At 42.3% G+C, this 21387-nt stretch overlaps 2 protein-coding genes across 2 annotated transcripts in view; one reads left to right on the top strand and one right to left on the bottom strand.

Moving 5' to 3' along the window:
* Nucleotides 1–19259, bottom strand: part of LOC142159987 (histone H2A type 1-like) — a 154255-nt gene extending 134996 nt beyond the window's left edge. Inside the window, exon 1 of the mRNA XM_075214902.1 lies at nucleotides 19249–19259. The gene's annotated coding sequence lies outside the window, so the exon portion shown is untranslated. The remainder of the gene's footprint in view (nucleotides 1–19248) is intronic.
* The window catches only part of LOC142095442 (uncharacterized), a 39268-nt gene that overhangs the window by 1776 nt on the left and 16105 nt on the right, over nucleotides 1–21387 (top strand). Inside the window, exons 2-7 of the mRNA XM_075178388.1 lie at nucleotides 2499–2628; nucleotides 3414–3605; nucleotides 5458–5545; nucleotides 5755–5852; nucleotides 12001–12109; nucleotides 16205–17295. Coding sequence (XP_075034489.1) covers nucleotides 2551–2628; nucleotides 3414–3605; nucleotides 5458–5545; nucleotides 5755–5852; nucleotides 12001–12109; nucleotides 16205–17295 — 1656 coding nt within the window. The 5' untranslated portion in view covers nucleotides 2499–2550. The remainder of the gene's footprint in view (nucleotides 1–2498; nucleotides 2629–3413; nucleotides 3606–5457; nucleotides 5546–5754; nucleotides 5853–12000; nucleotides 12110–16204; nucleotides 17296–21387) is intronic.

Below are 21387 nucleotides of genomic sequence, written 5' to 3'. Positions count from 1 at the left end.
ACCGGAGCACCTGGAGGAAACCCACGCAAACACAGGGAGAACATACAAACTCCACACAGATAAGGCCAACGCTGGGAATCAAAATCATGACCCCAGTGCTGTGAGGCAGAAGTGCTAGGCTACTGTGCTGCCCAGAGTAATGACAGAGTATAATGTTTCTTGTTTTTTTGTGCTATATGTAATCTTCTTTATCTGTAATTATTTTGTACGTGTGTATGCGTATGTGTATACAGTGGTAATAAGAGCAGTATGGTGAGCAAATCCAGGTTGGCCTCCAAAACATTGGATCTGAAACATACATATATGCAAAAGTTTTGGTAGCCCAGGCCAATTCTAAGTGAAAAGACGTTAACACAACAGCCGCAGGGTAAAAGTTTGCATATGACTTATTTCTGCACAATTACAATTTATTGGCTGAATTTAGCAGATTGGGGGAAATAAAACAGTGAACGTGGTAGGTGCCAAAGTTTGGGCACTTGGTCAGTGTAAACGATCAGATATTTAAGTTTGATGAGACCTTGGATGTATAATCCCAAGTAAGAGACACACTTCAGTTAGCGCAACAAATAGATTTATTTACAATATACTTAGCTACAAGTGTTAATCAATTTATAGGTATATATGTCCAGCACAGCAATCGCATCAGCAGTCCTCAGTCAATCAGTGAGGCTGGAATAGGTTTCAGGCTCCCTGGTGCTTCTGCAGTCCGCATCATTGCAGGGAAAAGGCTACCGAGTCCTCCCCATCTCAGCTTATATAGTGAGCAGAAAATTATTCCAGCCATTGCTCCAGGTGTACATGTCATAAGATCATATGTTACAAGACCAACAGATTTATTAACAGCTAGATCAGGGTTGTCCAACCTTTTAGCTTCCCAGGGCCACATTGGAAGACGACGAGTTGGTTTGGGCCGCACATAAGATACACTAACGATAGCTGATCATCCAAAAAACCATAGAAAACATAGTTAACATATATATATATATATATGAGAAAAAAAGTGAGATATATATATATATATATATATATATATATATATATATAACTTTTTTTTCTAATCCCCCTATACTTACCTTTCAATCGCCCTGTTCAAAAAATCCTCTCTAGTTATTATACTATAATCACTTTTTTTATTGTTTCGATGCAATATCAATAAAGTGCATTTAAGCCAGGCATTGTATATCAGGGTGCCCTGACCAGGCCTGCGGTACCTGACATACATCACTGTGACCCCAAATTGTGACCTGTTTGGATAATACACCACTATGTTAGTTAAGGGATAACAACTTATAATGGGCCAAAGAGAATAATATATGATGCCCCATTAGTATTACAAGTAGAAGTATGTAGCAGGGAGATAAGGTCCATGATGCTCCAGGACCAGGTGACTTTTATTCACTGGTCAGCGTCCCTTGAAATAATAAATAAAATCCCCCTTAACTTACCTTCTAATCGGCTTGTTCTCCTGTCCTCTTCTCTTCTTTTCTCCAATTCTCTGCTGCTGCTGATTGTTCTTCTCGCGCGGGTGACTCCTCTGTGCTGCGCTCCGCAATGGATGTTGGGCGTGATGACATCACACCCGACATTCACTGCAAGCACCGCACGGAGGAGGAGACAAGGGAGGGAGCCGGAGTACCAGCTGACGTGACCGCGTGACCGCAAGGTAAGTATTTTCTTTTCTTTTTTTTGCAGGATTTTTTTCTTCCATTAACAACGCTGCCCCCTTGCCACAACCAAAACTCCTTCTGGGCCACATTTACAGGCGTGCTGGGCCGCATGCGGCCCGCAGGCCATGGGTTGGACAACCCTGAGCTAGTTAAAGTGAATACTGATGTAATACATGAAATTGATGATAAAACAACTAATTTTTCAAACTAAGTAATTACATTCATATATTGCTTATAAACAAACATTACAAAAGTATACTTAATACACAAATACTTATATCTGTCTGTTGGTAAATAACCATTGTGTCTCTGAGTTCTAAATTACATAAAGACCTGAGTTTGCAGGACATAGTCCACTGCACTAGTTTTAGAGAAAACCTGGTCATAAAAGACAAGTAATAAAGTGAAGAAACATCACAGACTTAGGGCTAGATTTACTAAGCTGTGGGTTTGAAAAAGTGGGGCTGTTGCCTATAGCAACCAATCAGATTCTAGCTATCATTTTGTAGAATGTACTAAATAAATGATAGCTAGAATCTGATTGGTTTTTCAAACCCGCCAGAAAACTCTCAGCTTAATACATTTACCCCTTAGTTTGTAGTTGGACAGTGCTTTTGTGATCTTACATGTTGTATATTCTTATTTAGATTGGTTGTAACATAACGTATCTCTTTATAGTCCTTCTTGGAAATAAAATGTATGAATTGCAGTATGACCTGAATACCTCATGTTTCATTCCTGTGACTGAATGCCAGTATGAAATGTTTTTTTGTGTCAGCATTTTTTAAAGTAGAAATGTGATAATGACAATGACTAGGTTTCCATCTACAGAGTCACCTCAAGGTTAATCGCCACCTGCTGGACCAAAACCTTAGTGTTCAGGATGGACAAGGACAGGAGTCACATGACTGAGAGGATATTAAACATCACCCTGGAAATCCTATACCTGCTGACTGGAGAGGTGAGGGGATCTGGGAATGTTACAGTGACATCACTTCCACTGTCCCAGTGGACTATGGGAATAAACTGGAGCACCCACGAACATGGGGAGGGCATGCAAACTCCACACAGATAGTGCCCTAGCTGTAATCGAACCCATGGCTCCAGTGCTGCGATGCTTATTACCCGTATATGAAGTCACCCTGGGTGATATGTGGTTATACAGGGTCTATGGATAAGGAAGCTATTTAGTTTTGTTTTCTTTTACTAAAAACCTACAGATTGCCCTTTATAACGTGCATAAAACAAGTTTACAGTTGTGATGCCTGGTGTGCTCCTTCCCCTGTGATGCCTACTGTTGGCAAGGCACACTGGCTACCTGTTCCAATCCTATGCCACCTTTCATTGTGCACAGTGTGCTGTATCTCTCGGCTCTTCAGCTATGAATCCCACAGGAGCTGTATCTCTCTAATGATAATTACCCCATGGCAGGGATCCTGGCTGTTCTACTGGTCATGGGGAAAGGTTTATGTGAAAACCACTAATGGTGACATCCCCTTAAAAAAAAATCAAACTTAAAATGCTTTTATTTTTTAATTAATTCTATGCTGGTTCCCGTTGCCTGCAATGGTCTCATTCTGCCCTTCCCTAATCATTCATCAGGCGGAGCAGAGGTCAATGTCACATCCCTATGAATGTCATATTCAAGTGTAACCTTGATTTTCATTTTTACTCCACCCGATAATATTTTTATAGTGTTTAGTGGATTTATTCTGTAAGTTTCTTATAAAATCTATCTCTGTACAGGATTACATAGTTGTCAAGAAGGAGTCATGTGAGGATGTGACAATCAGCAGCAGTCTATGTGTGTCAGGGGGATTGAGCAGGACCCAGAATCCCATCATAGAACCTCCAGCTCACTCACTGATACATGAGAGAAACAATGACCAGAGGATTCTAGAACTCACCAACAAGATCATTCAGCTGCTGACTGGAGAGGTGACTGCTGGGAATGGGACATTATACACTAACACCAGGGGATGTGTTTGAATTATTATTTATATTTTATTGGTAAGGTGCCATAGAAGGACCTGCAGAGTACACATTTACAGTAATATGCTAAACATAGACAGCAATGAAAATACATTAATGCATAATTCGTAGTTATGGACGGTCAGTTACAAATGAACAGAATATAAACAAAGAACATAGTTTTGCAGAACAGGTTTGTTAACAAGACAGTGAGTAAAAGTGTGTGGTAGCTTTTCCCGGCTCTGAAAGTCTTGACACAGATTACGGTGACATTAAAATAACGAACAGTATAACAGCGACAAGGATAAAATGTCTACTTACCATTTCACTGACAGGCAGTATTTCCTCCAAGTTCAATGAACGGCTGAACTAAAATGTGACTTTTAAGAATTGTCGACGGGAACAAACGACGTCACTTGTAGAGACCACAGTAAAAATGACGGTTTTAAAGCGCCAGTGTACGGACCCCCAGCTTGTATGCGTACATTCCACAGGTGGGGAGCAGCCTGGGCAAAGCCCTAGGGGAGAGAATTCGAGGAGTTAACCAGTGTGGTAGTGAGGTGGAGGTTGTTTGCGGAGGGAGCAGAAAGGAGCATGGAACAAGATGAGGGTGGAGATGCAGGGGAAAGAAGTGGTTGAGGGCTTTGTAGGTGAGGAGTTTGACCCATGTTCTGTAAGAGACAGGAAGCCAGTGTATTGATTGACAGAGAGGGACAGTGGAGATACGGTGGTGAGAGAGGAAAATAAGGCAAGCAGCGTTGAGGGGAGCCTGAAGAGGGGCGAGGCGGGATTTGGGAAGGCCAGAGAGGAGGTAATCTAGGCAAGAGATTACCAGGGAGTAAATGAGAATGTTGGTTACTTCCAAGGTGCGAAAGGGCCGGATCCTGGACGTATTACGGATGTGGAAGTGGCAGGATTTGCAGAGGGACTGAAAGTGTGCAGTGAAAACAAGGGATGAGTCGAGGATGACCCCTAGGCAGTGGACTTGAGAGTCAGAGGAGTGGGTAGTGTCAGGCCCGGCGCTCCCATTAGGCAAGGTTAGGCACTTGCCTAGGGCGCCGGGCTCTGGAGGGCACCACAGAATGGTAAATGACTTTAAAACTGTGCGGCGACCGCTGACCATACCTGTCACGGCCGCCGCACAGCATTCAGATGCACGGGGAGGGGGGAAGAGGCTATTGCTCACCACCGCCGCCTCTCTGCCCCGCTCCTCCCCTCCACTCACAGGAGACGGAGCAGAGAGGCGGCGGTGGTGAGACAAGGTAAGGAAAGACAGGGTGAGGAGGGAGGAGGGCGCCGATTTTTGTGGGGGGGGGGCGCCGATTTTGTAAAAATGCCTAGGGCGCCATGGACCCTAGCACCGGCCCTGGGTAGTGTCAGCGGAAAGAGAGAGGGAAGAGGTGAGGGAGCCCTGGTGGTGGGGAAGACTGATTTCAGTGTTAGATATATTGAGTTTCAGAAAGGGACATCGAAAATGAGATGGCTAAAAAAAAAGCAGGAGGCATGAAGGAAGGGGAGAGGTTAGGGGCAGATAGATACATTTGGGATGACGATGACTATATCATTGTGTCAGGTAGACCGACGCTATTTATTAATTTGTGCAAATGCGTCTACTTGTCCACCAGACACTTTTCAAGGTGGATGCAAACTATCCAGTCCTTGGAGCTGCCCCCTACAAAATCTGTGAGTTAATGTGCCTGGTCGAGTTCACCCTTCTAACACTTTAGGACCACCCTCTTCATTAATTCCAGTTTTTAATTGCGCAGAATATGACTTTTGCAATTCAGAAATTAGCCTTGTTGTCTCTTATTTCATGTAGGAACAGGAGTACTTAGAAGGACACAAGAAGGACACAAGAAACTCTACAAGGATGTCACAATGGAGAATCACCAGCCCCTTGTTACAGGGTAGGAGGACTCTAATTGGTTTAAAAAGACTAATATGTTTTATAATTCTTTATTTTGTATGGTCAGGCAAGAACAATCACATATCATAACAGAAGCACAATAAGTCCGATATAGCATGACTTAGGTGTTTTAAAGGACCAGCTAGATTAAAAAGTAATCTAATACATCCTGTAGAATCAATGTATTCAGTCACTGTGTGTTTCCTACAGATGGATCCAGCAACAGAAATACACCAGAGAGATGTCCTAGTCCTCTTTATTCTCAGGAGTGTACAGTGCATGATAAAAATATTCCACAGGATTATCAGGTAGGTGGAATTGTGGGTATTAATACCAAATAAAAATGTACATGTTGCAGTAAACTATACTTCCTGTTTATGTACACTATGGGCTAGATTTACTAAGCTGCGGGTTTGAAAAAGTGGGGATGTTGCCTATAGCAACCAGATTTTAGCTGTCATTTTGTAGAAGGTACTAAATAAATGAAAGCTAGAATCTGATTGGTTGCTATAGGCAACATCTCCACTTTTTCAAAACCGCAGCTTAGTAAATCTAGCCCTATGTCTCCATACTAAATATTTTCTCCATCCCAACTAGTAAAACTGCAAAGCTCCCTCTACTGGCACCGCTGGAGTGTGAGAGATTTGGCAGACATGGACCTACTTTGGCTCTAGTGGTTTATATTGGCTAAGCCAAGACATGGGGGTAAATTTATCAAGCTGCGGGTTTGAAAAAGTGGAGATGTGGTCTATAGCAACCAATCAGATTCCAGCTGTCATTTTGTAGAATGTACTAAATAAATGATAACTAGGGGCCTGATTCATTAAGGATCTTAACTTAAGAAACTTCTTATTTAAGTCTCCTGGACAAAACCATGTTACAATGCAAGGGGTGCAAATTAGTATTCTGTTTTGCACATAAGTTAAATACTGACTGTTTTTTCATGTAGCACACAAATATCAACTTTAAATTTCAGTGTACAAATAAGCTATCAAGTATTGGTGCGCTACATGAAAAAACAGTCAGTATTTAACTTATGTGCAAAACAGAATACTAATTTGCACCCCTTGCATTTGTAACATGGTTTTGTCCAGGAGACTGAAATAAGAAGTTTCTTAAGTTAAGATCCTTAATGAATCAGGCCCTAGAATCTGATTGGCTGCTATAGGCAACATCTCCACTTTTTCAAACCTGCAGTTTAGTAAATATACCCCATGGAGTATGATGGACACCCAGGTAGTTTGAGCTCTGCTGTGAGATATCTACACGGATAGGGCATAGCTCCAGACTAACCACACTATGTAGAAGCTGACTAACAGGTGACATAGTTACATAGATGTTTAAGTTAAAAAATGTATATGTCCATCAAGGTCAGCCTTTCATCTTTAAAAGCCCTAGTTTACCCAGAGGTAGGCAAAACTTCCATATAAAGTACAGTCCAATTAAGACAGGATAAATCCCATACTGACAATCTAATAGGTCTCTGCATCAGCATACTTCATTGCCTTATGTAATGTCACAATACCCGCGGGTAGGGGATAGCTCTGTCCCAGGATGATGTCTAATATCTTCTTATATAGATTTGTTTGCCATGGGTGCTCTTTCAGAAATGCTATGCTGGCTGTAGTTGATATTACTTTCTAGATCATATAGCACCTTTAACACCTCCTCGTATAGCTTTCCAAATATAGATGTTAAACTTACTGGTTTATGGATACCAGGCGGGGACCTCAATCCCTTTTAGAATATAGGCACCAAATTTGCTTTTCACCAACCCATTGGCACAATAAAAGTTTGTAAAGGGTCTAAACATTAGAAATAATGGTTTGACAATAACTGAGCCAAGGTCTCTGAGGACACGTTGATGTACGCCATCTGGTCCAGGTACTTCACTCACCTTGATATTGCCCAATTGGGGACAGAGACTTCTGTCAGCCACAGCTTGACAATTGTTATGATGCCGATAACATTATTAACAAATATACCAGCCTGGTTATATTAAATTGGCCTTCTCATTGCCCCTCATGTTCATTATTTTTAAACCATTTTTGGGGGATCAGTGTTGGTTTCCTTAGCAACTTGCTTCTCATTTTTTACTGTAGGCAATCTGATTGACATTTGCAACTCTTGTTTCAGTCTTTGCACCTCACAAATGAAGGTTTTAGATTTATAGTTTTAAATACCTTCTTTTTTGCATCTATTTCTTTTATCTCTTTGATTGCATTGATGATCTCACCATAGGAAGTTGTGTTTCTGTGAAACTGTCACAATAGCCGCAGTGTAAGGACCTGACACCAATGTGATTATCAAGCGTTTCAGGTACAACAGGAAATACAGTCAGAGAGCAAGTTAGTACAAATTAGAACATGATGCAAAAAGAATATTACAGCTTGGGAAAGTCACAAGGAAGTCCAATAATGCAATATGCAGGCCAGACGAGAAGCCAGGAACTAGACCAGAGAATCGTGCATAAGTGTACAGACAAACTAGGCGCAGGACCACAGTAGAACCAAGAGGAACCTCTCTCCAGAAAGGCCGAACATGATGATCTGGCAGTGAGAATAAGAGTTGAAGATGCGTTAAGTCCTGACATGAATGCACACCAAGGTAAATGCCGCAGAGAGTAGCACCGCACCCTGACGAGAGGTGAATGCCACCGAGAGTAGCACCGCACCCTGACGCGAGGTGAATGCCGCCGAGAGGAGCACCGCACCCTGACGAGAGGTGAATGCCGCCGAGAGGAGCACCGCACCCTGACGAGAGGTGAATGCCGCCGAGAGGAGCACCACACCCTGACGCGAGGTGAATGCCGCCGAGAGGAGCACCGCACCCTGACGCGAGGTGAATGCCGCCGAGAGGAGCACCGCACCCTGACGAGAGGTGAATGCCGCCGAGAGGAGCACCGCACCCTGACGAGAGGTGAATGCCGCCGAGAGGAGCACCGCACCCTGACGCGAGGTGAATGCCGCCGAGAGGAGCACCGCACCCTGACGCGAGGTGAATGCCGCCGAGAGGAGCACCGCACCCTGACGCGAGGTGAATGCCGCCGAGAGGAGCACCGCACCCTGACGAGAGGTGAATGCCGCCGAGAGGAGCACCGCACCCTGACGAGAGGTGAATGCCGCCGAGAGGAGCACCGCACCCTGACGCGAGGGGAATGCCGCAGAGAGGAGCACCGCACCCTGACGCGAGGTGAATGCCGCCGAGAGGAGCACCGCACCCTGATGCAAGGTGAATGCCGCCGAGAGGAGCACCGCACCCTGACGCGAGGTGAATGCCGCCGAGAGGAGCACCGCACCCTGACGCGAGGTGAATGCCGCCGAGAGGAGCACCGCACCCTGACGCGAGGTGAATGCTGCCGAGAGGAGCACCGCACCCTGACGCGAGGTGAATGCTGCCGAGAGGAGCACCGCACCCTGACGCGAGGTGAATGCCGCCGAGAGGAGCACCGCACCCTGACGAGAGGTGAATGCCGCCGAGAGGAGCACCGCACCCTGACGTGAGGTGAATGTTGCCGAGAGGAGCACTGCATCCTGACGAGAGGTGAATGCCGCCGAGAGGAGCACCGCACCCTGACGCGAGGTGAATGCCGCCGAGAGAAGCACCGCATCCTGGCGCGAGGGGAATGCCGCAGAGAGGAGCACCGCACCCTGACGCGAGGTGAATGTCGCCGAGAGGAGCACCGCATCCTGGCGCGAGGGGAATGCCGCCGAGAGGAGCACCGCACCCTGACGCGAGGTGAATGCCGCCGAGAGGAGCGCCGCACCCTGACGCGAGGTGAATGCCGCCGAGAGGAGCGCCGCACCCTGATGCGAGGTGAATGCCGCCGAGAGGAGCACCGCACCCTGACGCGAGGTGAATGCCGCCGAGAGGAGCACCGCACCCTGACGCGAGGTGAATGCCGCCTAGAGGAGTACCGCATCCTGACGCGAGGTGAATGCCGCCGAGAGGAGCACCGCATCCTGACTCGAGGTGAATGCCGCCGAGAGGAGCACCGCACCCTGACGCGAGGTGAATGCCGCCAAGAGGAGCACCGCACCCTGACGCAAGGTGAATTCCGCCGAGAGGAGCATCGCATCCTGACGGATTTTAAACAGAGCCAGATTTGAAGGGCAGCAGGCAAGATATCTTTGAAAAAATATCTAGATACCACTGATACCATTGAAAGGCTAAAGATGCAATTTAGTCAAGCTGGAAAGTAGTCCTGCACTAAATTAACGCACTTTAGGGTCATCAGAGTTAAAAGTGTTTCCCATAGGTGCTTTTACTAGTGTACTTTTAAGGAATTCCGAACATGGACTGTAAGTAGAAGGTAAATTGAAGTATTGGAAAAGGGGAGGGGCTGGAATCTGTGTGTATTGAAGGTACTGAAAGTTCTTACAGTCTCTGTAGAGAAAAAAAATTCAGCAGGTGAAAGTGTGTGCATGTGTGTGGGTTTTTTTGTTTTTTTTTCTTTAAATCACATGGATGGATGGAGTGTTTCTTTTGTTGAGGGAAGACTGCCTTTACTCCCAAAGAAGTGAATCTTGGGTATTCTAGTAATAAAGCAAAAGAGAAGACATCGCTGATAGCCAGCAGGGGTCCCTGCAAGGGAGTTTTGGTTTACAGCATGGTACCCATGGGTCTCAGCCCCCAAGCTGTCCCCAGTAAGCATCAGCTGACAGTGCAGATGTATAGAATTAGCTAGGAAGTGGCAGTGCCTCTAGGCAGGTGGCACAGGCCCATAAACTATGCAGACAGGTCAAGGTTAGGACAACTGGAACACCTGCATAGTCAATAGGGAAATCGGCTTCAGTACCAATTACGTAGTCCGAATCAGATTCTTATTGCAAAGAACTAATGAATCTACAAGTGACAAACACAGATGGCTTCAGCACTAATTCACCCAAGGAAATGTGGATGTTGCTGGCATGTGCCCAGTCATGGGCTTAAATAAAAATTGAATAAAGCAGTGCACAAGTGCTTAAGGAGGAGTCTGATGAGTTTGCTGTACATCCACACGGACAGGACGATATGTAACACAATGTTAGTGAAAAGGTTGCCTAGGGAATAGCGTTAATTTCATGACGTGTTCTGTCTTGCCATGCATTCACAAGCTGAAAGAGTCCAGGGGGTATATTTACTAAACTACAGGTTTTAAAAAGTGGAGATGTTGCCTATAGCAACAGATTCTAGTTATCATTTATTTAGTACATTCTACAAAATGACAGAATCTGATTGGTTGCTGTAGGCAACATCTCCACTTTTTCAAACCCGCAGTATAGTAAATATATCCCCAGGAGTGTGCCATAGCACAAGACCTTCACATTAAGGCTTCTAGTTGACGGCCCCATGCCCCCTTATTACTGCTAGTTAAAAGAAGGTCCACACCTAGGCAGGTAAGTCATTTAAACAGTGTTAGTATATTAGTGAGCTACACAAAGGATTGCCCTGTAACATCAAATATAAACACCACTCAAAAAAAGGCAATAAATTAACAAAAGGAACCTATAAAATGAAGGGATTATGAATAGATATGGAATGTGTAGTAAAAATATTCTTGTATGTATAAAAGCCACAGATTTATTTGAAAAAGAAAAATCTAATAAAACTAAATTATAAAATGAGCTTGTAACATAGAGGGAGTCATATACTGCCAGCAATACCCCTCACAAGTTTTTTCAGAAGAAAATTGTAAATAAGAATATATAATAAGGAGGGTTACCATGCATAGTGATTCAAACCATCTTCACCTGAAGCATAACAAAGACCACTCCGACCTGACCTTTTTAGGAAATTCATGGAATACTGAAAAGACTGAGAGTGCCCCCTCCTTCTGTTGAAATCGCACAGTTCACGCACACCCCAGCTTTGTAATCACATGTGAAGAACAGCTCATTTGTTACACACTAGGGGCCTCAGTCATTAAGGAGAGCAAAGCAAAAAAAAAAAAAAAGGAGTAAGTTTGCTCCTGGACAAACCATGTTACGATGCAAGGGTGCAAATTAGTTTAATATTTTGCACATAAGGAAAATACTGGCGGCTTTTTCATGTAGCGCATAAATACTTCTACCCCTACATTTTAAATCTACCTCCCCTGCAATGCAACTTGGTTTTGCTACTGTGCAAATGTACTCCTTTTTTATGCTTTGCTTAATAACCTGGCCCTAGGGGGATATTCAATTGCGCATTATTACGGTAATAGTGCGCGTAATTACCATTATTACGGTAGTTCTAATGCCGGCTTTTTGCTTTCAGCTCCCTGAGCTGCGATCAGAAAGCCGGGTTTAAAACTACCGTAATAATGGTAATAGTTTTAGCGCGGCGGTACTTCGGGGGGAATTGAATTCCCTCCTAGGAGTCTGATATTGACTTACCCCGATAATCGCTCTTTTGCTGGGGTGCATTGTGAAACAGATGCATGTATTAAATCATTAGTTTATTTATTTGTTATTTTGATGTTTCTGTTCTTTTTAGGGTGAAAATCTGATTCAAATTAAAGTTGAAGATCTGAGTGGAGAAGATACATGTCTAACAGGTGGTCTGCAGTGTAAGGAGGAGGAAATCCCTACAGATATCAGCACAGGTGAGCAATGATCTATAAATACAGAAACTATGTGCATATCTCTCCTTCTACACCCTGCTCTGTCTTTACAAACCAATGAAGAAAAAGTATTTTTGTACTTGCAATTACCTTTATAGTCGTTTACTACAATTTGCTATTTAAGTATAAATACCCAACCTATTGGCATCTCCACTAATGTGTGTTTATAATACATTGATTGCTAAATATTTTTCTTCTACATGTAATCAGTGCCTTTACCTTTCATAATTTATAAATACCGATACATTGATTCTTCTCAACTAGTGTATTTTTTCACAACACACTGATTGGTGGAGCAAAAAAAACCAATCATTTTTTCCTGCACTTGTCACTATTAGTAGTCAGTCTGTGCACCCCTGCTAATTGAAGCCATACCATCGTATTAGCTCTTTATTATTTTATAGAAAATGACGACTTGCTCTAAAGAAAAGTAACCACCCAAAACATGTCCAAAGCATTAGTTTTCTAGATAGGAGTCAAACGCATGACATGAAGGACTGGTTAGCCCAGGGTTTCCCAAACCCAATCCTCAGGGCTCCCCAACAGTGCAGGTTTTCCATATCTCCTTGCTGGAGCACAGGTGTATTCATTACTGACTGACACATTGTAACAGATCCACAGGTGGTCCTAATTATGTCACATGTGATCCAGAAAACCTGCACTGTTGGGGAGCCCTGATGACTGGGTTTGGGAAACCCTGCGTTAGCCCATGTTGGCAGTTCAGATGATAAATTTGGGAATCGCTATCAACCACCTAATCAAATCATGACACATAGTTGTCTTTATTTAGTTGTATCTGTGGACAACGTGTCCGCTCCTACCTGGTGAAAACAACTCTGAAATTACAATTGAGAGCTAGTGACTATTCGCAGCGGTTTTAGGATGAGCATGGTTAGACAGTAGTAATGTAACAGTCCTCTTCAGAATGATAATCAGGGTGAACCTTTACTTTTGTCACATGCCCAAAGGAGGTCAGAGGACATGAAAATGTCTAAACAAACGATACACCTAAATCTGGCATGGGCAAAATCTGTCAAATGACCTCAGACAATCCCACATCTCTAAGTATATTTGTAGAAATTACTATATAAACACAAACTTTGTTGTGTAAGAAATGCTCAACAAGAACTTTCCACCTCCGAGTTCCAGTATAGGTGAGCATAGGACACTCAAACGACTGTATAAACAAATGTATTATCCAAACACCGTTACAATCAACAACACACCGATACAAAAAGAGAACAATGAACTAATGCATCCACAAGGGAATCAAACAATCAAAAGAAATAACCACAAAACAGAATTCCTATAGGACACAGTAGACGCATGAACTAACAATTCACAGAAATGTACCTAATCAAAATAAAAGTACTTTAATATACCTATCATACATGAGGCCTGATCTAAACAATATCATAGCATTTTGAAATTAAGATGAACCCTTAATATACATGACAAGGACAAAGTATGTGGACACCCGAACATCACATCCATATGTGCAGGTTAAACATCTTATTTCCAAAACCAAAGGCTTTATTGTGGAACTGGTCCCCTATTTACTGCAATAACAACCTCCATTCTTCTGGAAAGGTTTTTCACTAGATTTTGGAACATGGCTGTGGGGATTTACATCCATTCAGCCACTAAAGCATTAGTGAGGTCGGGTTCTGATGTCTATCGATAAGGCCTGGCTAGCAAGCAGCATCCAATTGTTCCCAAAGGTGTTCAATGGGGTTAAGGTCAGGGCTCTGTGCAGGCCAGTCAGGTTCTTCCAAACCAGGGAAACCAATTATTTTATGGCTTTCACTTTGTGCACTGGAGCATGGTCATGCTGCAACAGGAAAGGGCCTTCCCCAAACTATTGCTGCAATGTTGGAAGCACACAATTCTCTAGAATTTCATTGCCGGCTATAATATTAAGGTTTCCCTTCACTGGAACTAAGGGACCCAAAACCATGAAAAACAGCCGAAAACCCATTATTTCTCCTCCACCAAACTTTATAGGTGTCAGCATGCATTCCCGTAGGTAGTGTTCTACTTGTATCTGCCGAACATTGATTCATCTGCCAGGTGGTGAAGGGTCATTCGTCACTACAGAGAATGTGTTTCCACTGCTCCAGAGTCCAGTAGCGGTGTGCTCTCCATCACTCCAGTCGACGTTTGGCATTGCACACGGTGATCTGAGGCTTGTATGTCACCTCCTCCATTTCCCCCCAGAGGCAGTTTGGAACTCGGTAGTGATTAGGCCAGATACATTTTACATGCTGTGGGCTTCACTCGGAGGTCCCGTTCTGTGAGCTTGTGTGGCCTATTACTTTGTGGCTGAGTTGTTGTTGCTCCCAGATGTTTCCACTTCACAATAACCGCGTTTACATTTAACCTGGAGAACTGTAGCATTGCAGAAATTTGACTTGTTTCAAAGGTGGCATCCTATGTCAGAGCCACGTTGGAAGTCACTGAGCTCCTCTTTTACTGCTAATTTTTGACTATGGAGGTTGCATGGCTGCTTGATTTTATGCACCTGTTAGCAACGGGTGTGGCTGAAATGGCCAAACACACTAATTAGAAGGGACGTCCACATACTTTGGCCATGTAGTGTAATTACCGATCATGGATATAGTCCTGCAAGGCCTGATCACCTTCTGTTTCTGGGAGTTTCATCTCTGACTCCACCTCAACAAATTTCATCCAACTTTTTATAGTAAATTTTAGGGCTGATTTGGGACATGTGGTGATCACAGGATCCCCAGTCATCCCTTTGTCTGTCCTTGGTACTTCTACTTTCTTCTACATCATGTAACATAAAAACAAGATACTGCAATCAAAATATATTTATTTCCTATACCAAGTTTATCCAAGGATATAATAATCTGCTGATCTCCTTTTATCTATTGTTACAATATCCTCTGGGCAATCACTTTACAACAATGCCTTGGTTACTATATATGTTAAAAAAAAAAGGGGGATTATGAGACCACAAGCACATGAATATAAATCCCCGTTAATGATAGAGACAGCTAATTGTACTGTTACATTTTATACAACCTTATCGAACTACATTTCCCTATACAATTTTCTTACACATTGTTTAAGAAACTAAGCACTGCCAGTGATAATGAAGCAAAGGAAAGTAGAGTAGATGCATCCTCATTTAACTTCTTAATTTCAGGAAGTCTCATGAGTGGCAAGCACTTGTCAATTTTGGCAATGCAAAACAATTTGTGTTTGCAGATTGTGGTTGTCACGAATCAATGCAGGAATACAGCTAAGGAGCCACAAATAATGTGAAAAACATTCAATGTTTATTTGCAGAAGAGTATGGACAGAAGATGTAATAATGAGCTTTGCAGTAATTACCAGGTATACAGCAGTTGTAGGTAAACAGGAGGTATGGAAAGATTCCAGGCAGCAAGTGCAGGGAAATGCAGAGGTAAATACCAGGTTCACAGATGATACAGGTAAGCAGAATGCATGTAGAGATCCCAAGCAGCATAAATCCAGGAGCACAGCAGAAGGCAGTAACAACAGAGAATAACTGGATGTGACCACAGAGTGTAACATCAATAACCAGCAATGACTGCTGGGAGAGACAGGTATACATAGGGAACACCCAGGTGCCAGGGATAATTAGTGCAGCAGGGTTAACTCCTAAGGGACTAGAAGCAGGCACAATAGCAGCACCTCTGGTGAATAGAGGTACTGCTGCAACACATAAAAAGAAACACAAATAAAGTCTAATAGTCCTGGAGGCAGGAGCTGCCAATATAAAGCAGCAATCTGCAGGCAGATCGTGACAGTGGTGATATGAAAAAATAAAATCACATTAAACAACTATTTCAGAAATAATTAAGGTTGTTTCAAGTGCCTTAATATGGTCACAGAACTCTTCTAATACCATTTTAATTTACACTAGGGAGTGTATTATCCCATATATAAATGTTTTGTGACATTCAAGATCTTATAAGGTAAGGGTAAGATAAAGTGTTCAAAACGTGCATATTGGTTGTAGCATGGAAATATTTGACCATTGCAATATGCACCTTCATGAGTTGCACACATTTATTTCATTTCCAACAGCTGAACACTGCAGCAGGAATGCTATCCCATTTGATCTCCAGATTGTGAAACTGGAAATGGACGACATCACACAGGATCTTGGAGAAAAAAAAATAATTTTACCAAAGATGCCTCCAGTACTATGCAGTGCAGATAAATCATCTGATCCTTCTAAAGCTGGAGGAAATTTTCCTGAAAACTCAGATATTGTTACACATAATACTGTTCATAGAGCGGATGAAAGATTTGTTCGTTCTGAATATCAGAAATGTGTTACACAGAAAGCAAAAATTCATATGTGTTCTGACTGTGGAAAATGCTTTACTCAAAAAGGAAATCTTGTTCAGCATCAAAGAATTCACACAGGTGAGAAACCATTTTCATGTTCTGATTGTGGGAAATGTTTTACACAGAAAGCAAGTCTTATTGAACATCAAAGAATTCACACTGGTGAAAAGCCATTTTCATGCTCACATTGTGGGAAATGTTTTACACACAAGTCACAGTTTAATAGGCATCAAAGAATTCACACTGGTGAGAAGCCATTTCTTTGTTCTGAATGTGGGAAATGTTTTAAACAGAATACACATCTCGTTGAACATCAGAAAACTCACTCCGGTGAAAAGCATCATCTATGTACTGAATGTGGAAAACGATTTACGCACAGATCAGTTCTTGTTAAACACCAGAGAATTCACACGGCTGAGAAGCCATTTTCATGTACTGAGTGTGGGCGATGTTTTACACAAAAGTTACATCTTGTTAGTCATCAGAAAATTCACACAGGCGAAAAGCCATTTACATGTTCCGAATGTGGCAAATGTTTTACACAGAAATCATACCTTGTTGAACACCAGAAAATTCACTCTGAAAAGGCTTTTCTATGTTTTGACTGTGGAAAATCTTTTACACATAGAACAAATCTTGTTGTACATCAGAGAGGGCACAGAGGTGAAAAGCCATTTCCATGTTCTGAATGTGGGAAATGTTTTGCACATAAGTCAAATCTTGTTGTACATCAGAGAGCTCACAAAAAAAAGCCATTTCAATGTTCTGAGTGTGGGAATGGTTATGCACACAAATCAGAATTGGTTAAACATCAATTATGTCATGTACCTTAAAAGAACCTTAATAGAATATATATGAATCCACTCACCCATCGGTGATGAGAGACCCTTCAAGGACGTTGAGTCAATGTGGCATCTGGTATTTGCTGGAGGTTTATCCAAGAAAGCTAGAGCTCCCAGTTTGTGACCTTTGAGAGAAACTGGCTTGTAAAGTATTAAAAGATTAGATAGAAAAACAGCTCCAAACTAGTTAAGGTGAATGCAGGGGGAAAATTAGCAATATGAAAAATTTTCCAAGGTCAGGGCAATATGTAGGCAGGTGTGGTCTACAAACAGAAGTGAATCAATACCAGGTAAATCCATGGTCAGTCAAGAGGGTAGAAACACTGTGCCCCCTCTCTCAAGAGGGGGGTGGGGAGTTTTACAGCAAAATGTGAAAAAACAGTTTCCTGCACATTCGGGGAAATGAGGGCAGGGAGAAGAGGTATTGGTTAAATAATTCTTAGCTCTCTATTTCTCAACCTCCAACACTGTCACTATCTTGCTCTCTCTTCCCACTTCTTTCCTGATATAGTGGGGTGAACTGACACCTTGGGGTAAATGTATCAAGCTGAGAGTTTTCCAGTGGGTTTAAAAAGTGGAGATGTTGCCTATAGCAACCAATCAGACTCTAGCTGTCGTTTTGTAGAACGTACTAAATAAATGATAACTAGAATCTGATTGGTTTGTCAAACCCGCCGGAAAACTCTCAGCTTGATACATTTACCCCCAGGTGTGCTATTGTTGTAGTCCTTTGTTTTGTCTTATTTAATGACTATCAAATTTGTATGATTGACGGTATGAGAGTTTGTATAATTTTTCATGTATTTCCTACCGGATTATTGTACTGACATAATTTTACTAAAAACATGTTTGAAATAAAACCACATTTACATGTGAAATACTTTTTTTTAAATTGGCTGGAAATACAATAAATAAATATAATTTGGCAATTAGTTTTCTTTGCCCAGATGTTCATGGTGCCAATAGCCATACACTTCGTTCTTCTCCATTAGTGCCTCCAGGAATAAAATGCCTACTAGATGGACCATGCACCTCAATCAACATTTCCACAAATAGTTTAAATGATGGAAGGAAATGGCTCATTATGGAATTGGTGTCGGTTACTGCCGGATTAAGGGCTCAGTGGGTGTGATGTTGAAAATAATGACAGGCCTGTCACGTGTTGCATTAATGGGTGTGGCTTTCTGGCAGTGGGCGTGGTTTTACACACCCAATAAAAGTAATGGCAGATTGCTATTACAATTGAATACAACATTGTGCCATCAGAACAGTAGAATGTAATACAATCCTCTGTGGATACTGGGTAAATCCATGCTTAGCCCCCACCATCTGGTGACCTGTATACTAAAGTTCCTTCAGTGTACTAGGTAGAATCATCTGATGGCCATTGTCCTTTTACAACAAATGTCTGCAATTTTCTATACAGTAAAGTTCATTTTCATCATAGCCAACAAGTTTTAACTCCCATTAATTAGAGGATCATTCCTCATATTTCTAGACCAGGCATATAGGTATATCCCAAGGATAAAAACATTTCTGTATACATAGGCTTGGAATATAGCTATATATGTAGGCTAACAATGTCAGGATTCATCCTCTATTTAAAAGTTTGCAGAAGGCACATCACATTGTCAGCCATATTATTTCACAGAGGTAACATTACCACAAATGCCAGCTACATTACATAGTGATGCCTCAACCGATATTGCATAGAGATCCCCCATTGCCAACCATTGTCATGTATATATATAGCACAGATTTCCCCTATTGTTAGCAAAAACTTGCACAGTATAGGTGAACACTCAAAAGCAGCTGGTGGTGAAATGTGTAGGGGTCACACTGCTACAGCCAACTTGGCCGTAAGCAGGATTTCTAGAGGTTTCCAAATCCTTGACTTCGGAACAAAGCAAAAAAATACTTCCGGTAATAAGTGACTTATGTTTGTCAAGCGGTTTTCCTCCTGTCCCACCCTTCATGCAAGGGAGCCGTGTGATTGGCCGCTGGCAGCCCTTACAGTGTTAAAAGTGGTGGCAAGGCCGGGAACACTGTCGGAGCATGAATGAAGGAATGAGACGTCAGTCTAAGTAGAAATAGGGAAATGGATAAAAGGTGCAAAAAATACATTTTGTGTCCCCTTCCTTTAACCTCTTTATTTTGTTTTGTATAGAATCATTTAGAAAATCTTTTTCTTGTAGATTCAAATCCCTTCATGTTGACAGGTGGTGAAAGTCTGCTTAGGCCCCACAGCTCCAAACTTATGGAATGTTTCACTAGTACAATAAAAATGATCTGCAGAGTATTAGCATACTAGAAAATAAGCAGGGGAGGGCCCAGACCTGCAGGGACCACCGGGGAACGCAGCACTGCTGATCTTATGTCCACAGACCCACCAATCATAAGGTTTGTTTAGAGTGTGAATATCATGCACAAGTTAGTGCACTGTGAATATAAAGGGCTTAAACACTGGATCAAGCATGAAGAAGTTAACATTACCTTATAACAAACATGATGATATGTAATGCAGTGCCCACCTCAAATTAATATGCTAAAGTACTGCTGCATGAGAGATGTAGACTTTCATTTTAAATTAGCATACAGTTAAAGCAAAACTTAATTATGTAGTGTACATGATACAGCAAAAATATATATATTTGATGTTTAGTTTTTATAATTTATATATTGTTTAAATCAGATCATATCCTTATAACAAGATGTAAGTTTACCATTTGTATTGTTATCTATACAAGAATATTACTTTGACATTTTTACATTGCAGAAGCCAGTTTTTTTAACGATCTTTGCTGTTTTGATTTTTTTGATTACTGTGTTCTAATGAGCATTTGAGACGAGCACAACTTTAAAACAATTCATTATATCCACTGATTGCATGCTATGAGCATAAATAGATCTGTTTGGACATTATGGGTCAGAATGGAACGCAATTGAAAAAGTTGCACCCAATTCCATGTGTATGTATGCTGTATTGAGTTGAACATGTGTCCAGGTCTGAATTAGCAGCAGATACGTCCGCTTGGAAACAGAAACACCTCTCGGACATGTCCAACTTGCGAAAACGTTTTATTTTACATGTGACGAATGCAATTGCTTTGAATCCTCATTTAAGCTTGAATAACCTAGCTGGCACAGCAGGAACGACTTACCCTACGTGCACAATGAAAAATAATATATATATATATATATTTTTTTATCTTTGCTACTCCCTGCACTGCAAATCCTAATCAATGGCAGAGCGATTACAAAAGTCTCAATAAGCTTCTGTGAATCATTTGCAAAACTCTAATTATAAGGAGTTCGCTGGTTTGAGTGTTTGTCACTGAGAAATGTGATTTTGCTAAGCTGACGCCATCTTGTTGCCTTATAGCCATTTTGTTCTGTTATAGCTTAAATATAAATTGGAAGCACCTGTTTTGTAGGAGTAATTCATTATTTGCAAGGCTATGCTTATAACCTTGGACATACCAGACAGGAGATAAGCCACCCCCCCCCCTCCTGGGGAGTTTTCTTTTGATAATGAAAGAATATACTAACATCGGTGTGAAGGGAACATGAGTGGTTAAAACCTTTAATTGACGTAGTTTTCTGCAATACGTGATTTTTGCTATGTAGATAGGGCATACTTACCTACTTTCTTCAGCTCCCTTCCGGGAGCCAGCCAGTGGAGGGGGGCGTGAAGGGGCGGGGTGGCCGAAATCGCGTCATTTCGGCCCCGCCCCCTGTGACGTCATGACGCAAATTGCGTCATTTGACAGCGGGGGCGGGGCCAAACGCCGCGATTCACCGGGAATCGCGGCGTTTGGGATCTAATTCTGCCCACTTCACTAGGAAGTGGGGCACTTCCTAGTGAAGTGGGCAGAATTCGGGAGATTGCCACACTCGCCCGGGAGTCCGGGAGACTCTCACAAAATGCGGGAGTCTCCCGGACATTCCGGGAGAGTTGGCAAGTATGAGATAGGGACTTGCAACTAATAAAGCAGAGTTTATTGTACACTCAAACCATGCAGTGTATTTAATTCTCTCCAGCTGATGAGCTCATAACTGATAACCTGACACTTA

The sequence above is a fragment of the Mixophyes fleayi genome, chromosome 6, assembly GCF_038048845.1.
Source record: "Mixophyes fleayi isolate aMixFle1 chromosome 6, aMixFle1.hap1, whole genome shotgun sequence".
NCBI lineage: Eukaryota > Metazoa > Chordata > Amphibia > Anura > Limnodynastidae > Mixophyes > Mixophyes fleayi.
This window is presented reverse-complemented; position numbering and strand designations above follow the sequence as displayed.